The 17538-nt window shown below is 35.2% G+C and overlaps 1 protein-coding gene across 1 annotated transcript in view; it reads right to left on the bottom strand.

The window, feature by feature from the left end:
- The window catches only part of BBS9 (Bardet-Biedl syndrome 9), a gene marked incomplete at both ends in the record, with an annotated part of 39378 nt that overhangs the window by 10578 nt on the left and 11262 nt on the right, over nucleotides 1-17538 (bottom strand). Inside the window, 2 exons of the mRNA XM_010285678.1 lie at nucleotides 1965-2041; nucleotides 5380-5561. Of these exons, the coding sequence (XP_010283980.1) occupies nucleotides 1965-2041; nucleotides 5380-5561 (259 nt within the window). The remainder of the gene's footprint in view (nucleotides 1-1964; nucleotides 2042-5379; nucleotides 5562-17538) is intronic.

The raw sequence follows: 17538 nt of genomic DNA, 5'->3' as shown, positions 1-17538 counted from the left end.
GGAAAGTGACTTCCAATCTGCCAATATATTATATATACACTATAGTATGTACTATAAAATCATCACACACTGTCTTATAATCAGAAATTTATTTTGAACTTCAAAAGAAAATTATAGCAGGCATCTTGGTATTCCTCCTAATTTTTATTTCAACAGGCAATTCCATCTAATTCAAAAGTCATCTTGACCTTGCAATCTATTTTAATATTTTATGCTTATATTTCATGTTACAACATGTCAGTCCTTCCAGTTTAAGAAAATGTTCCTCTTTGTTTAAACTATTTTAAAGAAACACTTCACTTCTGGTATAATACCAGATTACTGACTTGAACTTACACCTTCTCATGATAAGAGAGTAAATTAAGAACTATCTGATGTCCGCTACCCACCCTCCTTTTCAGCCCAGGGTCCACATCTGCAAAGTTCCTAAGAAGTCAGGAAGTTGGAAGGCTCTCTGGGTTCTAGAAATAGGACTTGCATTTGTACTATCTTTTTCAGTTAAAAAAAACATAGCGACTTCCATACTGGCTCGCCATGCCCACTGTCTCATGACAAACGGTTAATCCTGACGTAACAGCAGGGGAGCCATTGGGGTGCAGGGGTGCAAGGAGATTGATCCTTACCATATTCAGCTTTCAGAAATCAGCTAGACTTCCTGGATCAGAGGCTATGCACAGGAGGTGGTGTTAAATAACCAGAATGGTCCTCCACTTGCTTTTCTAATCCATTTTAGTACAACTCTATCCTCTTTGCTTTTACCACACAATTTAAAACTTTTCACAAGTGCGGAAGTACTCTCTGCAAGCCTGTAGTTTCCAAGATCACTGCAGAAGCCCTGAAATTGTTCCCACATTTGCTGTACTGATCAGTCCCCTTGAAGTATCTTATCAGATTTTTCCTTTCTAGATGGCTACTGAAGGAACCCCCAGGAAAGCCTACCACAGGAAACTAAGATATATGGACAGCCTCAGGAAATAAAGATTCAAGGCTGTGGTTCAACTGATACATTGAGTTACTTACATATAAAACAGACCATTTGCAACTAGAACATTGAGTGAATGAGCACAGCAGCATTAGAGCATGCTAGGGACCTAACAGTTCTAAGTGTTGTGAGCAGATTACTGCCAAGACTATGTCACACTGTCCTTTAAGACAGACAAGTGCTAGGACACTAGCACACATTATAAAGAGGTCCTTTACCAAAGAGTAATAGTAGTAAAAGGTACCAATAGTAATAGTAACAGAGTTCAAATAAATATATCAAATATAAATAGTGTATATATTAATATAACTATGAATATAATATAATTAATAGTACTTTACTATTAAGTATTAAAAAGCAGCTCCTTGTGTATTTTTTAAACAGTAATCCTGAAAATCATTTTTGCAGAAATTAGTGGCCAGAAATTACTAATTACAGATGTTCTAGTGCAATGAATATGTACCCAAATGTTAAAGTGAAAGTTTTTAAGAGACAATATAAGCTCTCTTGAATCTAAATTTCAATTCATTTTTATACACTACATATGTATACAAGATGAATAAACTAATTAGGCTGCAACACCGGAGAATATTGAATGATGTCAAAGAAAGATTATGTCTTACAATACACCTTGGAGTGTATTCTATCTTTAAAAGATCCACACAGTGACACTTTTCAATTGTTTTCATATTATTAACGGCTCACCACTAAAAAGTTATTCCACATCCTAAGTTCTCATTCACTTACGTTTGCTTAGCCAAGAATCTGAGGGTCCCCTGACAGAAGATACTAAATAATTTTAATAATTCCAGTTAAAATCATTAACAAAAGTGAGTTTTAGTTTATGGAAAACTGGGAGTTATACAGAAGCTCAGTCCCACAAACATAAATACGTAATAATCACTACCCATGATCAACCATTATTTACTCGTGTATGAAACCAGTGTTTTCAGAGTAATTTCCTCTTGATACAGGTACATACAGATTCTGCATCCAAATGAGGCGAGACTTCTGCTGTGACAGTTAGATCTCTGTGTTTTTCGGATTTGGGCAAAATATCTGAAAGAAAAAAGAAGTAAATCAGCCTGATTTAACAAACATGCAGCTACCTTTCTAAAAATAATACAATTCCAACAGCATCAAGTTTCAGACTTACATCATTACACCTACTAGTGTAAAGGAAAAAAAATTAAAATCCTTATCATTTTTGACCAAAGAAACTTACCAGTTTTGTAAGATTTCTACAGACAACCTAAACCTGGATCTTATCATGGATTTCTGGTTTATGTATGGAGAAGGATTTAGATGCATTCTCTAACAAGATTTTGCACCTACTATCCATGATCTTCAGAGATATAAGGAATTCTTAAACTTTTGTCTTCACATGCATGTACTGATACACCTATAACAAACAACTATCTCCAAAATACACACCACGCACCTCATGGCACTTTCATCTAAATAACTGGATAATGAATATGTTAGACAGAAAGATGCTGTGCCCAGTAGTGTAAGATTAAAATAGATTTTAGAAATTCCTCTGCAGAAGGTGTATGAAAGTTTTATGTACAGAACATTATATGGGGCTTAGTTACACTACCTGATGATTTCCAGGACTGTCAACAAGGCAAAGAATGCTACAAACTCATTTATATCCATGACGTAAAATCTTATGCAGATTCACATACGTAAAAAAAGTTAAGGATTAAAAGCTACGCACTTAAATACAGTGAGAGAATTACATCATCTGCTCTTAACAGTCCAGAAGTCCAGCTTTAAGGTATTTGCTTTTTTCTGAAAAGCACTTTCATTTCTTAATACTAAATGTATTGGAAAAAGAAAAACTCCAATAGGAAATGCATAGTTTCTAAAGTAACAAACAGTAAAGACTTAACATAAAGGGGGAATGAGTATGTTAAATTGAATAATTAAGAGCATGAACACATTCAGGAAGCTACAAGAATTTTATTACACATAGGGTCCTGAAAATTTGGAACAGGCTGCCCAGGGAGGTGGTGGAGTCGCCATCTCTGGAAGTGTTCAAGAAATGTGTGGATGTGGCGCTTCAGGACATGGTCTAGGGGACATGGTGGCGCTGGATTAATGGTTGGACTTGATGATCTTGAAGGTCCTTTCCAACCTAGTGTTTCTGTGATTCTGATTTCTGTGATTCTGTGAAAATGATCCAGAAGTAGTAGGCAGCACATTATCTCTTTCTAACAAGAGGATCAAGGGAAAAGATTTTGATGAAGACAGAAAATAAGTTTTAATTTTCTTGTACTCAGAGAAAAATGCCTCCCTTTACTACCAGTTAAAAAAGCAAAACCAAAGCACGTTCCTCCAATACCACCCGCCAAAGAAGCATAGGCCTGTTTCATACTGTCACAATTGCACACAAGTGGTTCTGCCAATTACACTTAGCTCAGCACAATCCATTCCACTTGCACAGATGAGAAAATACCTCCCTTTCCTACCCCTTCTTAACCACTTCTCTTCAGGCTGCTTCTTCAAGCAATCTGCAACGCAACTTCTGTCATACAGTCACTTTTCGATTAGAAATAGGACTGAGATCACAACCAAAGTCTACATGTAAGTACCAGGTTTTTGTTACTATTAACCTAAGCCAAAACACCTATGTTTCATCACTTATGTCATCCAGACCGATGCAAGTAACATTAGATTTCAGTTAGTATAACAGTTAAGATCTCAAAATGTTTCAATAGTTTATAATGTAAATCCTTCTGCTTCAAAATGTATAAAACAGCTTAAGTTCAACAGTTTAATGGTCAGCACTGGACAGAAATAGAAGACATTTATGGAAATAACTATGCTAAGTTGTGGGAGGTTTTTTTATATGATGACCTAATTCTAAATACCTTCCATGTTTGGAAGTCAAAATGAAACAAAGATAAATTATTTCCATATAAGGGTAGATATTTTCAAAACACAAGCTCTTACTGCACAAATGCAAATCCAAAAGACAGAGAAGTCAATGGCTCGTTTTAAAGATCATGCTTAGGAGTAACTTAATGGTGACCCAGTGTTCAAAAGTGTTTTGTATTCAACCAGACATGATTAGCAGTTATTTTAAGACTTAGCTAAAGCTCTAAGAAAAAAGCCAAAATTAAAGCCAAAACATCTGAAACTGAAAGGCATTCTTCGTAAGTAAAATGTTTCATTGTAAAAAAGGTTCTCACAAGTTTTACGTCCAGTTAAAGCCAAACACAACATTAGAGCATCTCTCCACAATGAAAGGAGTGTGTTACTCTTTTTAACCACCAACACCTTAGATCATATTAGAAAAATTGAGGAAGAAAAAAGAGGAGAACAGAATGGGGAAAAGATCAAGAGTATTCACAGTAAACTTGTCAATCATACCATGACAGTTACTAGAAAAATCAATGGAATTTTCCCACATCTGTATGCTTAAATAACCAATTACTGGATTTGTAAAATAAAAAAAACAAGTATTAGTCTATCACAATAACAGACAAAGTTACATGCAATTACAAAAAAAGAAATCATTGAGTTGTAGAATCAAACTCATGACTGCCAATAAATAATTTCTGATTTTCAAGGGATTTCAACTGTTCAACTTTTTCACACAGAAAGCCATGACTATTTCTTTAATGCGTTTTAAGAACATGCTAACTATCATCAGGAAAAGATTTTAATTCATTCTTTCTATTTGTCTAAGATTTTTCCATAGTTTCCTGTAAAATCACATGCTTCCAATTCCCTGTGCAAGTCAGAAACACTGTTTAAAAACTCAGTTATGAAAACAAACTTTGAAAGATCTCTGCAGAAATTATGTGCCCTTACTTGAACATAATAAATGCAAGTTATCAGCAGTATATGTGAATTCCGGAGTTTATCATGATCAATTTTGGGGGTTTTGAGATCTCTTACTATGTTCTTCAAATACAATTGTTTTCGAAAGAAGTTAAAGCAACAGAAAAGTTGCTTTAACAAAAGTAATCTTTTGTTAATTGCACTACTTCAGAAGCCATTTAGAAATATTTTTGCTCTCTCTGAAGCCTAAGTATATCAGATTGTTGCTATGAAAACACTTGGTTTTTTGCCTTTGGGTAGTACGTGCACTCTCAATTTTTTTCTCTGAACCCTTGTACTAGTGAAAATTATCTGCAACCTGACAAATATCTTGGAAGTTCCAACAGGCATTATGAAAATACAAAGAAAAAGTCTGTATCCAAGGGCCTTACAGTCTAGAGTCTTGTTTGTACATTTTTAATTAAAGGCTAAACTTTATTAAATATTGCATTTCCTACAGAAATGTAATTAGGGTTTAAGTATGAAAAAACAGAATATTTTAAAGTGCTAAAAGGTATGTCAGGTGTTTAAAAGTTTGTATAACTATAGAAAAGAGAGAAGTATACCTTGTGTTTGTGTGGCCTCCTTGATGATTTTCTGAAGCTCTTTCATTTCAGCATCAAATTCTTCATAATTTATTTCCCTAGAATCAACTTTAGGAGCCTGGAAGAGTGAGGGATCAGTCCCAAGGTAAGAACACTGAAGATGCCCGTTGTCACTCAGAGTGACTATAACACCCTTCAAGTCTCTGCATTTAAAAAAATAAGGGTAATTAAGAAATTGGGAAGAATCACAGAAGCAATAACATTGAATTTATGCTGCTTCTACTGTTCCATTTATAAATATACTAGAACTTCCTGGTTTTAATAAGAGTCTTTGACCAACAGAAAGCAACAATATTGATTCTTCAATTCAGATGTGTTTATTAATATTACTCCCACTTATTGCAATCAAACCTAAGGACCAATCTGTGCTAGACAGATCACTAAAATATAACCCAAGTGTCTCAGAATCTGGATAACCAAGACAGGTAAAGGAAAATATCAGAATAAACAAGCTGAGTATGCAGTACAGTTATAGCCTTTTTTATACACAAATTGTTACTTAAGTTTTTTGAAGTATGGACATTCAGGTTGGTATGCAGGAAGAGGAATTAGCTAAATGGAACATCAAGCAAGGGAAGGGATGCCTTAGAAGAAGAAATCACGAATGGATGGAACATATTCACAGTGAAGACAGCAGTAGGACTTCGATGGCATCACTAGCACCCCCAACCCATTCTTTGCCTGCTACTGCTTCTACTGGGCTGGCTTCAAACCCTGGCTGGCTCTTCCCTGCAGTATCTTTCTGAAGGGAAGCCACACAGATCCAGAAGATGCCCCTTACACTGGCTCTGGATCAATACAAATGAGTGTTTTAGTAGCTACACTATAGTCTCTCTTTTCCCAAGGGAACAGTACTTCACTGAACCTGCTCTCACAAAAATCTCACTCATGTTGCTTATCTGATCATGTACCATGCAAATGCAAGATTTAGGAAAGTATTTAACAAATTATGAAGCAACAGGGAGTATTGCCAACATTTTGCTTAACTTGAAGGTTAATCCTAAACAGAAGAGGAACTGAACAAGACAGACTAGCATAGATGTTTAACAGCAAAAGTTAGGAGAAAGGTAACTTTCATTTTATTTTTTAAAATGCTTACTCAATTAAAAGCTTGTATTTATTTTCATAATCATGAAGTGACACATTCATGCCAATAATTTGCTCTTCTTCCATACTCAAGAGTATCTTATAGCAGGCATTGCCTTTTGTGTCAAATACAACTGTCATAAAGCAAAGATAGATAAAATTTAATTCTCAGATATAAAACTTAATTTTGAAAAAAGCCTAATGCACTATCCCACTAATTAAACCAATGTCAAACATTTCATTTACAGAAGTATTCAAGCTACAATTCAGGAAGAATTAACAAAAATTCTTTTAACTGATACTACAATTCAGCAAGAAATAACAAAAATTCTTTTAACTGATACCTTTCAAGTCCTCCTCTAGTACAATCCTCATTGAAAAGCAGGTAGCTATATCAAAAAATTTTAATTCTCTCTGCTTTCCTATGTTGTCTTGCAGCATGGCTCCCATACACATAGATAGGAAACCCAATCCCAAAATTTTCCAGGGTAATGGTAATTATGAAGGCAATCACAGATTAATTTTGATAACTTATTGTCCAATTGGATAGCCCAAAATGCCCTTTTACAGAACCCTAATGCCACAATCCCAGTGTTAGTTTCACAACTGCAACCAAATTTGGCAAAACTCAGTGAATGAAAAAGATCTCCTGGTTGAACTATGAATGTGTGGAAACTGGTTGGGGTTTTTTTTGGACAGCATGTATCCCCAGTTAGTCCCTTGCTGCAAGGTGGAACATGCAAATCTGAAGTGCCTGCTGGAACAGAACACACATAATAGGGCTCAAAACACACCGTTCCCCATATCTATTATATAAGCTCAGGTTAAACAGAAACAGTCTTCTCTTTTGGGAATACTGTTCCTGTTGTCACAGAAAAGCTTCCAGCTACCACTACAGTTTTTAACATATATTAACATTCACTGCAAAAACCAACTGTAATAAGAAGCTATTGTTTTGAGCACCATAAGGCTAGAGGTGCCAAGTGTCCCCATCAAATACTTTAAGTAGAAGACTTAGTACTGATTTTCAATTTACATATCCAATACCTGTATTAGCAGCCATTCTGTGACTGTGATAGCCCATTTGTAACCTGTAAACTTGGAGTTTGCATCCATTATTTCTGACAAATTATAAACTCTCAGTTCAAAGTGAGAGGAAGCGGAACTAAGCATGAGTCCTGGTTTCTCTGGTTGCTTGAATATTTGTTGCTAACTGTAGTTGGTTTCCTTGCACAGGACTGGGTCTGTTGTTGGAATTGCATGCAGAACAGCTCATCCTGGTTTTCCTGTGTCCAAAAAGCCCTTGTACAATAGACTTCTGTGCTACATTTATAGAATTCTGGATTGCACATGGAACAAATACATTGGGCTAACCCTGAGATCTGTACAGGAACAACACAAGGAGACGGACTATTTTGAATACTCAGACCATAAGAGAGTCTTGGTTAAGGTATACAAGTAACACCTAACATGCAGGACTTTGCTTAATGCCTGCCAAGTGTTTGCAAAGAACTTCGCCATACTGGCCATGGGCACAGCAAAGTCTTTAAAAAAGGCATATTGTTGAAGCAGATGCTACCAAATACACTACCCTACACTTTGCTATTTAGTTGCAGCAAATAATTAAGTTACTAAAAAAAGAAAGGGACAACAAGAGAAACTGTATCACGAGCTTGTTCCACAACTGGAGAAAGAAAACAGACACCTGAAAACAAGGTAATTTCTAAGATTCTCCAACAATGGCTTTGAACCATCTTAAAATTTCTTTCCTGAGGCTATGAATCTGTTCAGCTAATAAGGAAAGATCCATGAGGACATCTGAATGTAAATCAAAAGGGCATGAAGAAATATAGCTACACTGTTAGCAATAAATCTTTGATGATAGACTACTAAAGTATAATACATTCAAAAGGTTTGCAAATACAGTCCTTCCTATGTACATTTAAGTTGGCAGTCATCTGCAGGTAATCAATCTATCAAACAAAATCAGCTGAAATCAATGAGGTGATTTTCCTACGTAAATTACATTTTTCTTAACCTCTGAGTTTGTCAGCATTAAAGAATGCACATTCAAAAACTCCATCTTAAAATAAGCTCATTTCAACCAACTTTCCTGCAAGTCGTGACGTCCTTTAAGTCTGCACTAGCTCAGAGACAAAAGCATTACTTTAAGAAAGCAGCATTACAAATGACACTTTCCCTTTGCTTCAGTTCTGCTAGGTCCTAAGAAGATTGTCTGACAAGAAATATACACAAACATAGAAAAAGCCTTTTTCAGTAATCTGCCCTTGTTAAAGCTGTCCATGAATTTGTACATCAATAGAAACAATAAAAAATATGGGTAAGAAGTTATAACATATGATTTATAATACATTAATTTCTCTGTTGGAATGTTAGTCAGCCAGTCAAGATTGCTTTATTTTCTCAAGCTTTTATAACATTGGTTAAAGACAGCAGGGGGAGGGGGGGCATATTTAACAGTTTTATTGTAGTTTCCCCACAGCTACTGCACTCATACAATATCTCTGCAAATACCATTACTTCATTTGGCACATTTTGCACACAATCTGGAATTTCAATTACTTGTTAAATTTCTCTTATTGTAAACTCTTTTTTTACTGTATATCACACAATAGTCAAAGTAATAGCAAATCTAAGGGGACACTTAACAGTGAGGAACTCAAAGTATGAAACAAATTATTCTGGTATCTAAAATAACTTTACAGTACAAAGCAACTCCTACACACATATGGTAATAATTTGAAAAACTATCTTTTATTGGATTCTGGGTAATAATAATGGCATGTGCTTTTTATAGGTCTTCTCTTACTAAACAAATTGCTCACAACATAATTCTTGAAGAAATTAAAACGCTTTTCATGTTTCCAGTTATATAACACCAAATTGATCACTCGACTTAGAAGTTGAATCTGTAATTCTGAGTTTTACCTAAATGACACAAGCTAAGCCTTGGGCTTAAGACAAGATCTGGTTATTGACACCATTTACAGCTTTATTTATATTTACAATAGCACATAAACTTCTACCTCAATTTCAGAAGTTGTCTTAACTGATATTACTCATACTGATCACTTTGGAAAACAAGGTAGCTCTGCAATACTACTTTCAGTCCCTTACTGATAATGTATTATTTATAAACTACTAAATTAGGAAACTAATTCCTGAATTGTGCTCAAGCATTTTGAATCCAATTCTCTCCTTGTTTTATCATCTTCTGAAGTAATTATATGCAAAAGCATAACTACAATAGCACTTTTTGGTTTAGTGCTTTTGAAAACTGAAATTGTTCTAAGTTTCACTACCATTTCAATGTCATTTTAGCTGTAACTGTGTGAAGTATTTGACAAAATGCTGAAGGAAGATCAGACTAGGAATAATAAACTATAAGAATTTTCTAACATGAACTAATGGGAGTAAAAGTCAAAAGTCCTTCTTACTTTCATTAAACACACACTCCAAAATTAGACCTTCAGCTGAATATTTAAAGTATACCTGGTGTGGCTCAGTGCCAGCTACCACTGATTTTTATTGGCTTTGGATATCTGTGAAGCACCCTCAGGCTCCTTTGAAAACCCCTTCCTCATTTAAAAAAAAACCAACTTTGCTCAACTTCACATCAAAAGTAATACTTCTATGTGCAAGACTTCCCCATTCTGCCATTACACATGACAACAGTTTGCTCTCAGAAACTAGGAGTCTTTTAAAGCTATTTACACCATCTAACACACTTTCGCACACTCTGCAGAGGGCATGCAGACATGTAAATATAGTGTTCAATTATAATTGTTTAATATGTAAGTATACTGACTATCATTAAGTGGTAAATAATTTATGCTCTTGCTTTACAGAAAAGCATTCTTCATCTTTTCCATTTGTGTGATAGTTTAGGACTGCTGATCTTACAGAATACCAGACACAAATCTCATTTTAAAAGTTAGGAAATACATGTAAGAGGAAGAGGGAAATGAAACATGATTTCATATTGATAACCAGTGTAAAAGAGGTTAAAAAAGAGAAGTTGTAACTAGAAGCAACAGGTCAACACCTATCCCCTCTTATAAGCACTGAAATCCACTGAGAGAACTGAATAAAACCTGAATCTGGACAGTGTTACCATTCTGAATGCCTGAAGGATTCTCCAGCGTCCAGGTCTTATATAGTACTTTCACTCTCTACTTGAGCTGAAGACATCTTCACTAGCACCTTTACAAGGTGACACCACACAGCAAAACAGCAAACTAGTGCCTTACTGCACAAGAAAAGTCTTTAGCTTGTGTAGTTTTCTCTTTGAAAGAGATTCTTTGCCTAAAAGGCCAAACACCATGCAGCGACCAAATAAAAAGGAGCATCTTCCAAACAACAAAATGAAAATAAAAAGAAAGAGCAATAGAAATTGTTTTTACTTTTACTGCCAAGTTAAACACTACTCAAAGGTTTGGGTCAAGGGTCTTTTCTGCCAGGCCACTACTGCCACCTGCAGGGCAGCACAACAAGGCTTGGGAGGGTGAGCCAAGCAGCACAACTCAGATAGGAGGGCCCTAAAAGCTACCATATCACATTAAAAAAAAAAACAAACAAAACAACCTGCTTCGTTTAAACAGGGTTAGTATAATAGCTTGAACGTTTAAACGTAAGGGAATCTTAACATGTTAAGATTTAAGAATGCATGCAGAGGGACAGTCTTCTATGCACGAGATCATCTTCTGGTTTCTTCAGGAAGGGAACACACATACTGGTACAGGCAGGCTAGACAGGCAATCTAAGCTCATGCTACAAATTACATATAAAATTAATTTGTATCTGAAGGATTAATCAACTTAGTTTCCTGGTTTTGAGATATAAAATCAAAACTATTTCAGAAGCAGTGAAGGTTTTATTAAAAATTAGCCAGCTACACAAAATGCAGATTTAAGTTAAAATTAGTATTTGTCACAAAGTAGAATAAACCCAGAATATTCAGAGGGACTACACAGGCCTCCAGAAATATATGATCTTGCTTTAGGCAAAAAAAAAGTAAAGAGCTCCAAAGTATAATATATTCAAGGAAAAGTTCCTAACTTCCACACTGCATTTCTTATTATGATAGTTCCATATCTAAGACACTTAGTGGCATTATCTGAATTGAAAATTAATGTGAGGACTGATAAGAAAACCTGATTACTTTAAAACAGAGTGCAGCCCCTAAGTCTGAGCTCCAAATAATAAGAAACAAGAGAAATGACATTGTGATTTAACTTATGACAGTATCAGTGTTAGCAGTAAGACAGACATTAAGAGTAACTGTGACACACCTAAAACATCTCCATGCTTCATTCCCTCTTAGAGCTACATCAAGAAGTACATCTCTTTATTTGCACCTTCTTCACCTGAAGTCTAAAATCTGTTTCAAGGCCAGACTCCCTCACTGGCATACAGCAGCTTCCAAAGGCTCAACGGCTATACCAAAAGGTAGCAGCTACAGCATCGTGAATATAGGGTCTGGAGGGCCTCAGAAGTTTATCCTTCACCTACACCTTTCTCTTCTCCCACTTCAAGACAGTGGTTAGAGTGCATTTCACTCCAGGCAAGCTGAAGAGGCCCCCAGCATCTCTGCTTCCAACAACAGAGATGCAAGGTGCTATACTGATAAAATATACACTCTAGTAAGTTTATTGTTTTAGATAAAGCTAATTCTTAACTATTGGCTTCATACAAGCTAGTATTAGACAGTACAAGAGGAAAATTCATCTACCTACAGACTACAAAAGCTAACAAGACTAACCATGATGTCTCTTTACCATAGATTTATTCTAAAAGGGCTGAATAATTACATAACTTTTAAAAACACTCAACTCTAATTTCCTTCTCTTTCTCCTCACAGTTCGACAGTGATGTTCCTACAAACTTCAAAATTCACCAGCATTTCAGGCAGATAAAAGTGCATACAGTATTACTTTTAACAAATACTTAATGTCCCTTCACCATGTCTAGTAAAGAGCAAAACTGCTCTTTAAAAGCATCTCTGGCACTTTGCATTGCTAGCTGTCTCTCATCACCATCGCTTAACATAAATGTTCCACCTGCTGGTCCTTGTATGCAAAAAATGTCTTTCATGTTAAGAGCATAATAAAGACCTTCAAAATCAACAGCCTTCAACTGCTTGTAGTAACTGTTTTTCAAACAGGACATCCATCACTTCCATGGGCTAAGCAAGTGTCACGATACATCCATAAACTCCAGCCTACTGCTCAACACCCAACTGCAAGACTGAGTTCAGAACCTGATAGAGTTATAGTCTCCTCTGTCACAACATGAACAGGCACAGAGAAATTGCAGGGTAGCAAAACCACACCATTTTATTTGTTTAAAAGCAAGTAGTTTATTTTAAATACTAGCGGGGGAGTTACTTGCCTTCTTGTTCTTAAGCAGTTAGAATTTCCACTTTTAAGTCTTTCTCTTAGAATCATGATGGTAGGAATATTTTAAGTGTTATTCTGAAGAAAGTTGAAACCTTTAGAAAGCCATATGACTATAAGAAGTAGGCTTTTTGAAAAAGCAAATAAGTGACATGCAATAAAATTAGGAGAACTGCCAATACAGGCATGTGCTTAATATCATACAGTAAATACCATTTGAAATTAACTCACTAGAAGGCCCAGTCATGAATCACAGTATATGCCGGACATAATATTTGGCACATTTACGTCTTCTGCACGATCAGAATCCTACTTAAGGTAAAAGAAACACAATCACATTCATATTTTATAGCTAAGCTACACACATTAAAATTACCTCTTCAAAAGACCTTTAAGAAGGGTAATATTTTGTACTGCAATCTCTTAACAATCCAGTGGCAATTTAGTGATAAAAACAAATGCAATTTTTTCTTAAAAACATTTTTTTTAAATTAAGTTATGTTTAAATAGACAGATTCTAGAATTCTCTGCATTTAACTTCTCAGATCAAGCAACATTCTTACAAAACACTCAAAGAAAAATTTATATATATACATATGTGTATAGCTGAACAGTTCATACTGTGTGTCATAACTGGCATTGCCTCTGTTACAGTACTATTATACAGAAAAAGGAAAAATCTTTCAACAAACTATAAAGTTTGATTCCTGCAGTTTTCTTTCCATAAAACTGTGTAATAAGTGCTAAGTTTTGCTGGTTTTATATGTAAGTTTTGCCAGTTTTATACAGCAATTCTTTAACAGTTGTGGTAGCTGTGGTGATGTCAGTTATAATAAGGAATAACAGATGGGCTGGAATGAAGAACAAAGTATTTTCAAGCATCTGGATAGCTAAAAAATTCAATGAGAGGGGTTTTATTTTTACTCCACCCACTATTAACCTATATGTGATTGCACTTTTATACCTTATATACCTAACTCAACTACAATATTTCTTCATATTTTTTCCAGTTAAATTCAGTTCCTGTTGCCTTTCTACTGTTTGGAGAGCCCAGCTACACAAAGTATGTTCCTCTAACCACCCAATGTACTATGATTCTGTGCCAGAGAACAAGTTTTCATTTCAAGTTCATATTTAGACCAGACCAATATTTTCTCACTTGCAAATTGATCGCAGATTTTAATTTTCTTTTAAAAAAATATTGGAAGCTAAAACTTCATCAAGCACATTTTCAACGAATGGCTATACACCAGAATTCTGAACTCCAATCTTTTGATTCAAATATCTCATTTAAATTAAACTGATCAGTCTGTTGGGCTACATACAAGTTCAAATCTGGGAATTAATCCTGTGTCAAAACAACTAGCTTATGTTCTCTTCTTTATGGAGACAGGTTGCTGAATCAGAGACTTTATATAAACTTAAAGTGCCATGAAGTTACAAGCATGTTAACTGCATCAGGCTCAAGCTATTACTTCTATACACAAGACAAGTCTGGGTTTTATGAAGCCAGTGAACAACAGTCTTCAGGGAATTTATACCTCATTAGACAAATAAGTATACAAAACACACATTTCTTACTAATTATTCTAATATTATGAAATACAAATCAGAAAATCCAAAAGGAGTATCATATTCAGAATTTTTCTAGAAGGCAAAAATGTGATTCTCTCCATGGATGTGTGCTCCAATAACTGTAAGATTTTTAACGGGTTGGTGTTGGGTGAACAATTAATTATTGATGGGTTATAAAGAATGAATGCCACAGGCCTATAGTAGTACATGGCAAACCAGAAGAGTCAGAGACAGGTAGCAAGAAACCAGTACCTTCAAGCAAAACAGGCTGGAAATTACTAGATAACTAAACAACACTGTACTCGTCTTTTTACACTAGTCATCTGTTATGCATGTTACATGAGCTTTTATTAAAAAAAGATAGAAGAAAAAAGGGAAGAGGCAGCTAGGAATAAAATGATAACTCAGCACATAGCAAGAGCCTATTTCTTCAGTAAATTAGAAGTCACTGTCTCCAAAACCAACTTGTAAGTATTTTAAAATATTGTAGAATACTCTCTTGTAACACACCTGTGTAACAGTAACACAAGTGGGGATTTTCCAAGAGACAGGAAAAGTTCAGTAGCCATGGCTATCAGCACCATACAGGACAATACAAATATTCAAACACTAATTAACTTTACATAGAAAATTAATTTTTAGTACCTTCATTAGTCAAATAGTCCCTGCTTCTTTATTATTTCTGCAAGGGGAAGAAGGACCCATAGAAGAACAACATAAGAAGTTTTAGACCTACTACATTATTTTGTCTTACAAGTAGTAAGAAAAATGGACACTACTATAGCATCTTAAATCAATAACTTTGAAGTGATCCAGTAAGCTGCAGTATTTCCTGCATCTCAGCTTACACAATGCAACTTTGAATTTATTACTTTAAGTCTCTAATTCAGTAGAACCCATAATCCAATACTAACAGCATAAGTCAAAACATGAACGCCAATAGTCTATGGGTAGCTGGCTTTAACAGATGGCTGATAAATCCATTACGCTCTTAATGTGTTGGTAGCTCACAACACCGATGTTCAGAGTTCAGGCATGACCCCTATAGTCAAGCCTGCAGTGATCATACTTGAAGCAATAACAAAAAATTACCCAAGTAAATTTCAAATACTATAGTCAGTAGTAGTGCTAGCAATTAGCAGAAAAAAAAAAAAATCACTTTTTGATTGCAAACTGAGCAAAACAGAATCACTGGTGAAGACATGGAACCCTGTGGTATTTTTATAGGATCATTCCTCAATATAAACCTAGGCAGACTTCAAGTTCATAAAGAGTTGAAGTGTGGATAAAGCTTACTAAGTATGCCTGCTTGCCATTTTGAACATATAAAGTCTACTTTTATTTCCTGACTTTTCAACAGTTACTTTTGTTTAAAAAAAGAAAATTATTTTTTCCTCACCTCAAATAATGAAAATCTATTTACTAGCTTAACTCAATCTCAAAAGTTGGGTTCTGGAAATTTAATATTTTAAGAAACTCAGAAATTCTTATTCTTTAAGGTGATAAATTACTTCTGAAAAAAAAAAACCCCACACCTTTCCATACTGCTTTATATTTCCTCATCAGAAAACACGCTGTTCCATTACCAAGTGATATTTATCTGTCAAATAAATGAAAGTGAAAGCAAATATTTCTAGTAACTTTCACCAACTTGTCCATACCAGTCAGCCCTTGTAATAAAAGGAACTCCACATTTTCCAAGGCATACACATCATTTTGTGGGTTGTTTCAAGAATCTTTCTTCCATGAAGAACAGTCCTTCAGCTCACAGATATAGCAGTACATATAAAACATCACAAGAAAAAGCTGATTCACTAACATTCCTAGATGTAGCGCCTAAAAGCAAGGAGTTTGCAATGCAAAGCATCCAACTACCTATAGACAAGCACTACAGGTGACTAAAGTTTTTTCTTTTGTGTATTTCTCATCAAATTCTAATGTGGCTGAAGGTGAAAACATCCTTAATTTAAACATGAAGTTCACTGATAAACTGGTGCCTAAACTAGTAAGAGTCCCCAGTAGAGACAGAGAAATTATCTTTCCCACGACATCCCCTGAACAGTCAGAGAAGGCTGGATTAGTGTTAGAACTGTGCTTGCTGATAAATTCTACATTAAAATCAACATTTTTGTACCATATAGGTACTACCAGACTTCATTTTTTGATGGATAGTTGAAAGCATAAAGAACCAAAATTAGGGGCAACATGACATACTGACTTAAAAAAAAGAGGTAGTTTTAAGTCTATTTCAGTTTAAAAGAAAAAAGTTCGGCTACCTTTTAGCATTCACAGGCTTATCAGATGTAAGTTTTGTACACAGCCTTCAAGTAAGTACTAAAATTAAGACTAGTGAATGGTAAAAATGTTCAGAAGAAACAAAGTCCCTGATTTAAAGCCTTCATGCTTTCCTATTGCAAAAACAGGTTTGTAACTTGAAAGTGATCAAAACAGAAATCCCCTTCCTGAGACTACATCCAAGTTATAATGCTCTATGTGGTTTTAACTCAACCCACAGTGGCATTTCAGATGTTTGTGATGGAAACATCCCTCAGGCTAGCAACACGAGCTACTTTGCTTCAGACTGAATGCACCTTAACATAAAGTTCTAGTTTCAGACCAGCCAGGTCAGAATAATACTTAGTGCAATCAATCAGACATTAAAACATGGTACTCAGGAACAGCTTTGCCAAGTGAGTTAGTGTCAAATAAATAGAAAAGTAGTTGTCTAAGTATTTTAATCTACTCCAAGGACCTTTTATGGTCAAGCATATGGACCCAGGATAATTCAGGCACAGAAAAACAAACACTACTTGTGATAGGCCTTGAAAAAGCAACTGTCTGCTACTTTCTGAACAAGTTATTTCAGATGATTCACATAAGCAAAAGCCACCTTTTCAATGGGCAAGTATTAAGTCAGTTGCCTTTACAGGCTCAAATCTCTGCCAAGAGGAAAAAAAAAAATGACTTTCATAGGAAGTGCCTTAGCTAACAGGAACTCTATGTAAGAACCACATTCCTATGGGCTTACTCCCCACGCAATTAT

The sequence above is a fragment of the Phaethon lepturus genome, unplaced genomic scaffold (assembly GCF_000687285.1).
Source record: "Phaethon lepturus isolate BGI_N335 unplaced genomic scaffold, ASM68728v1 scaffold53014, whole genome shotgun sequence".
In the NCBI taxonomy this organism is placed as follows: domain Eukaryota; kingdom Metazoa; phylum Chordata; class Aves; order Phaethontiformes; family Phaethontidae; genus Phaethon; species Phaethon lepturus.
This window is presented reverse-complemented; position numbering and strand designations above follow the sequence as displayed.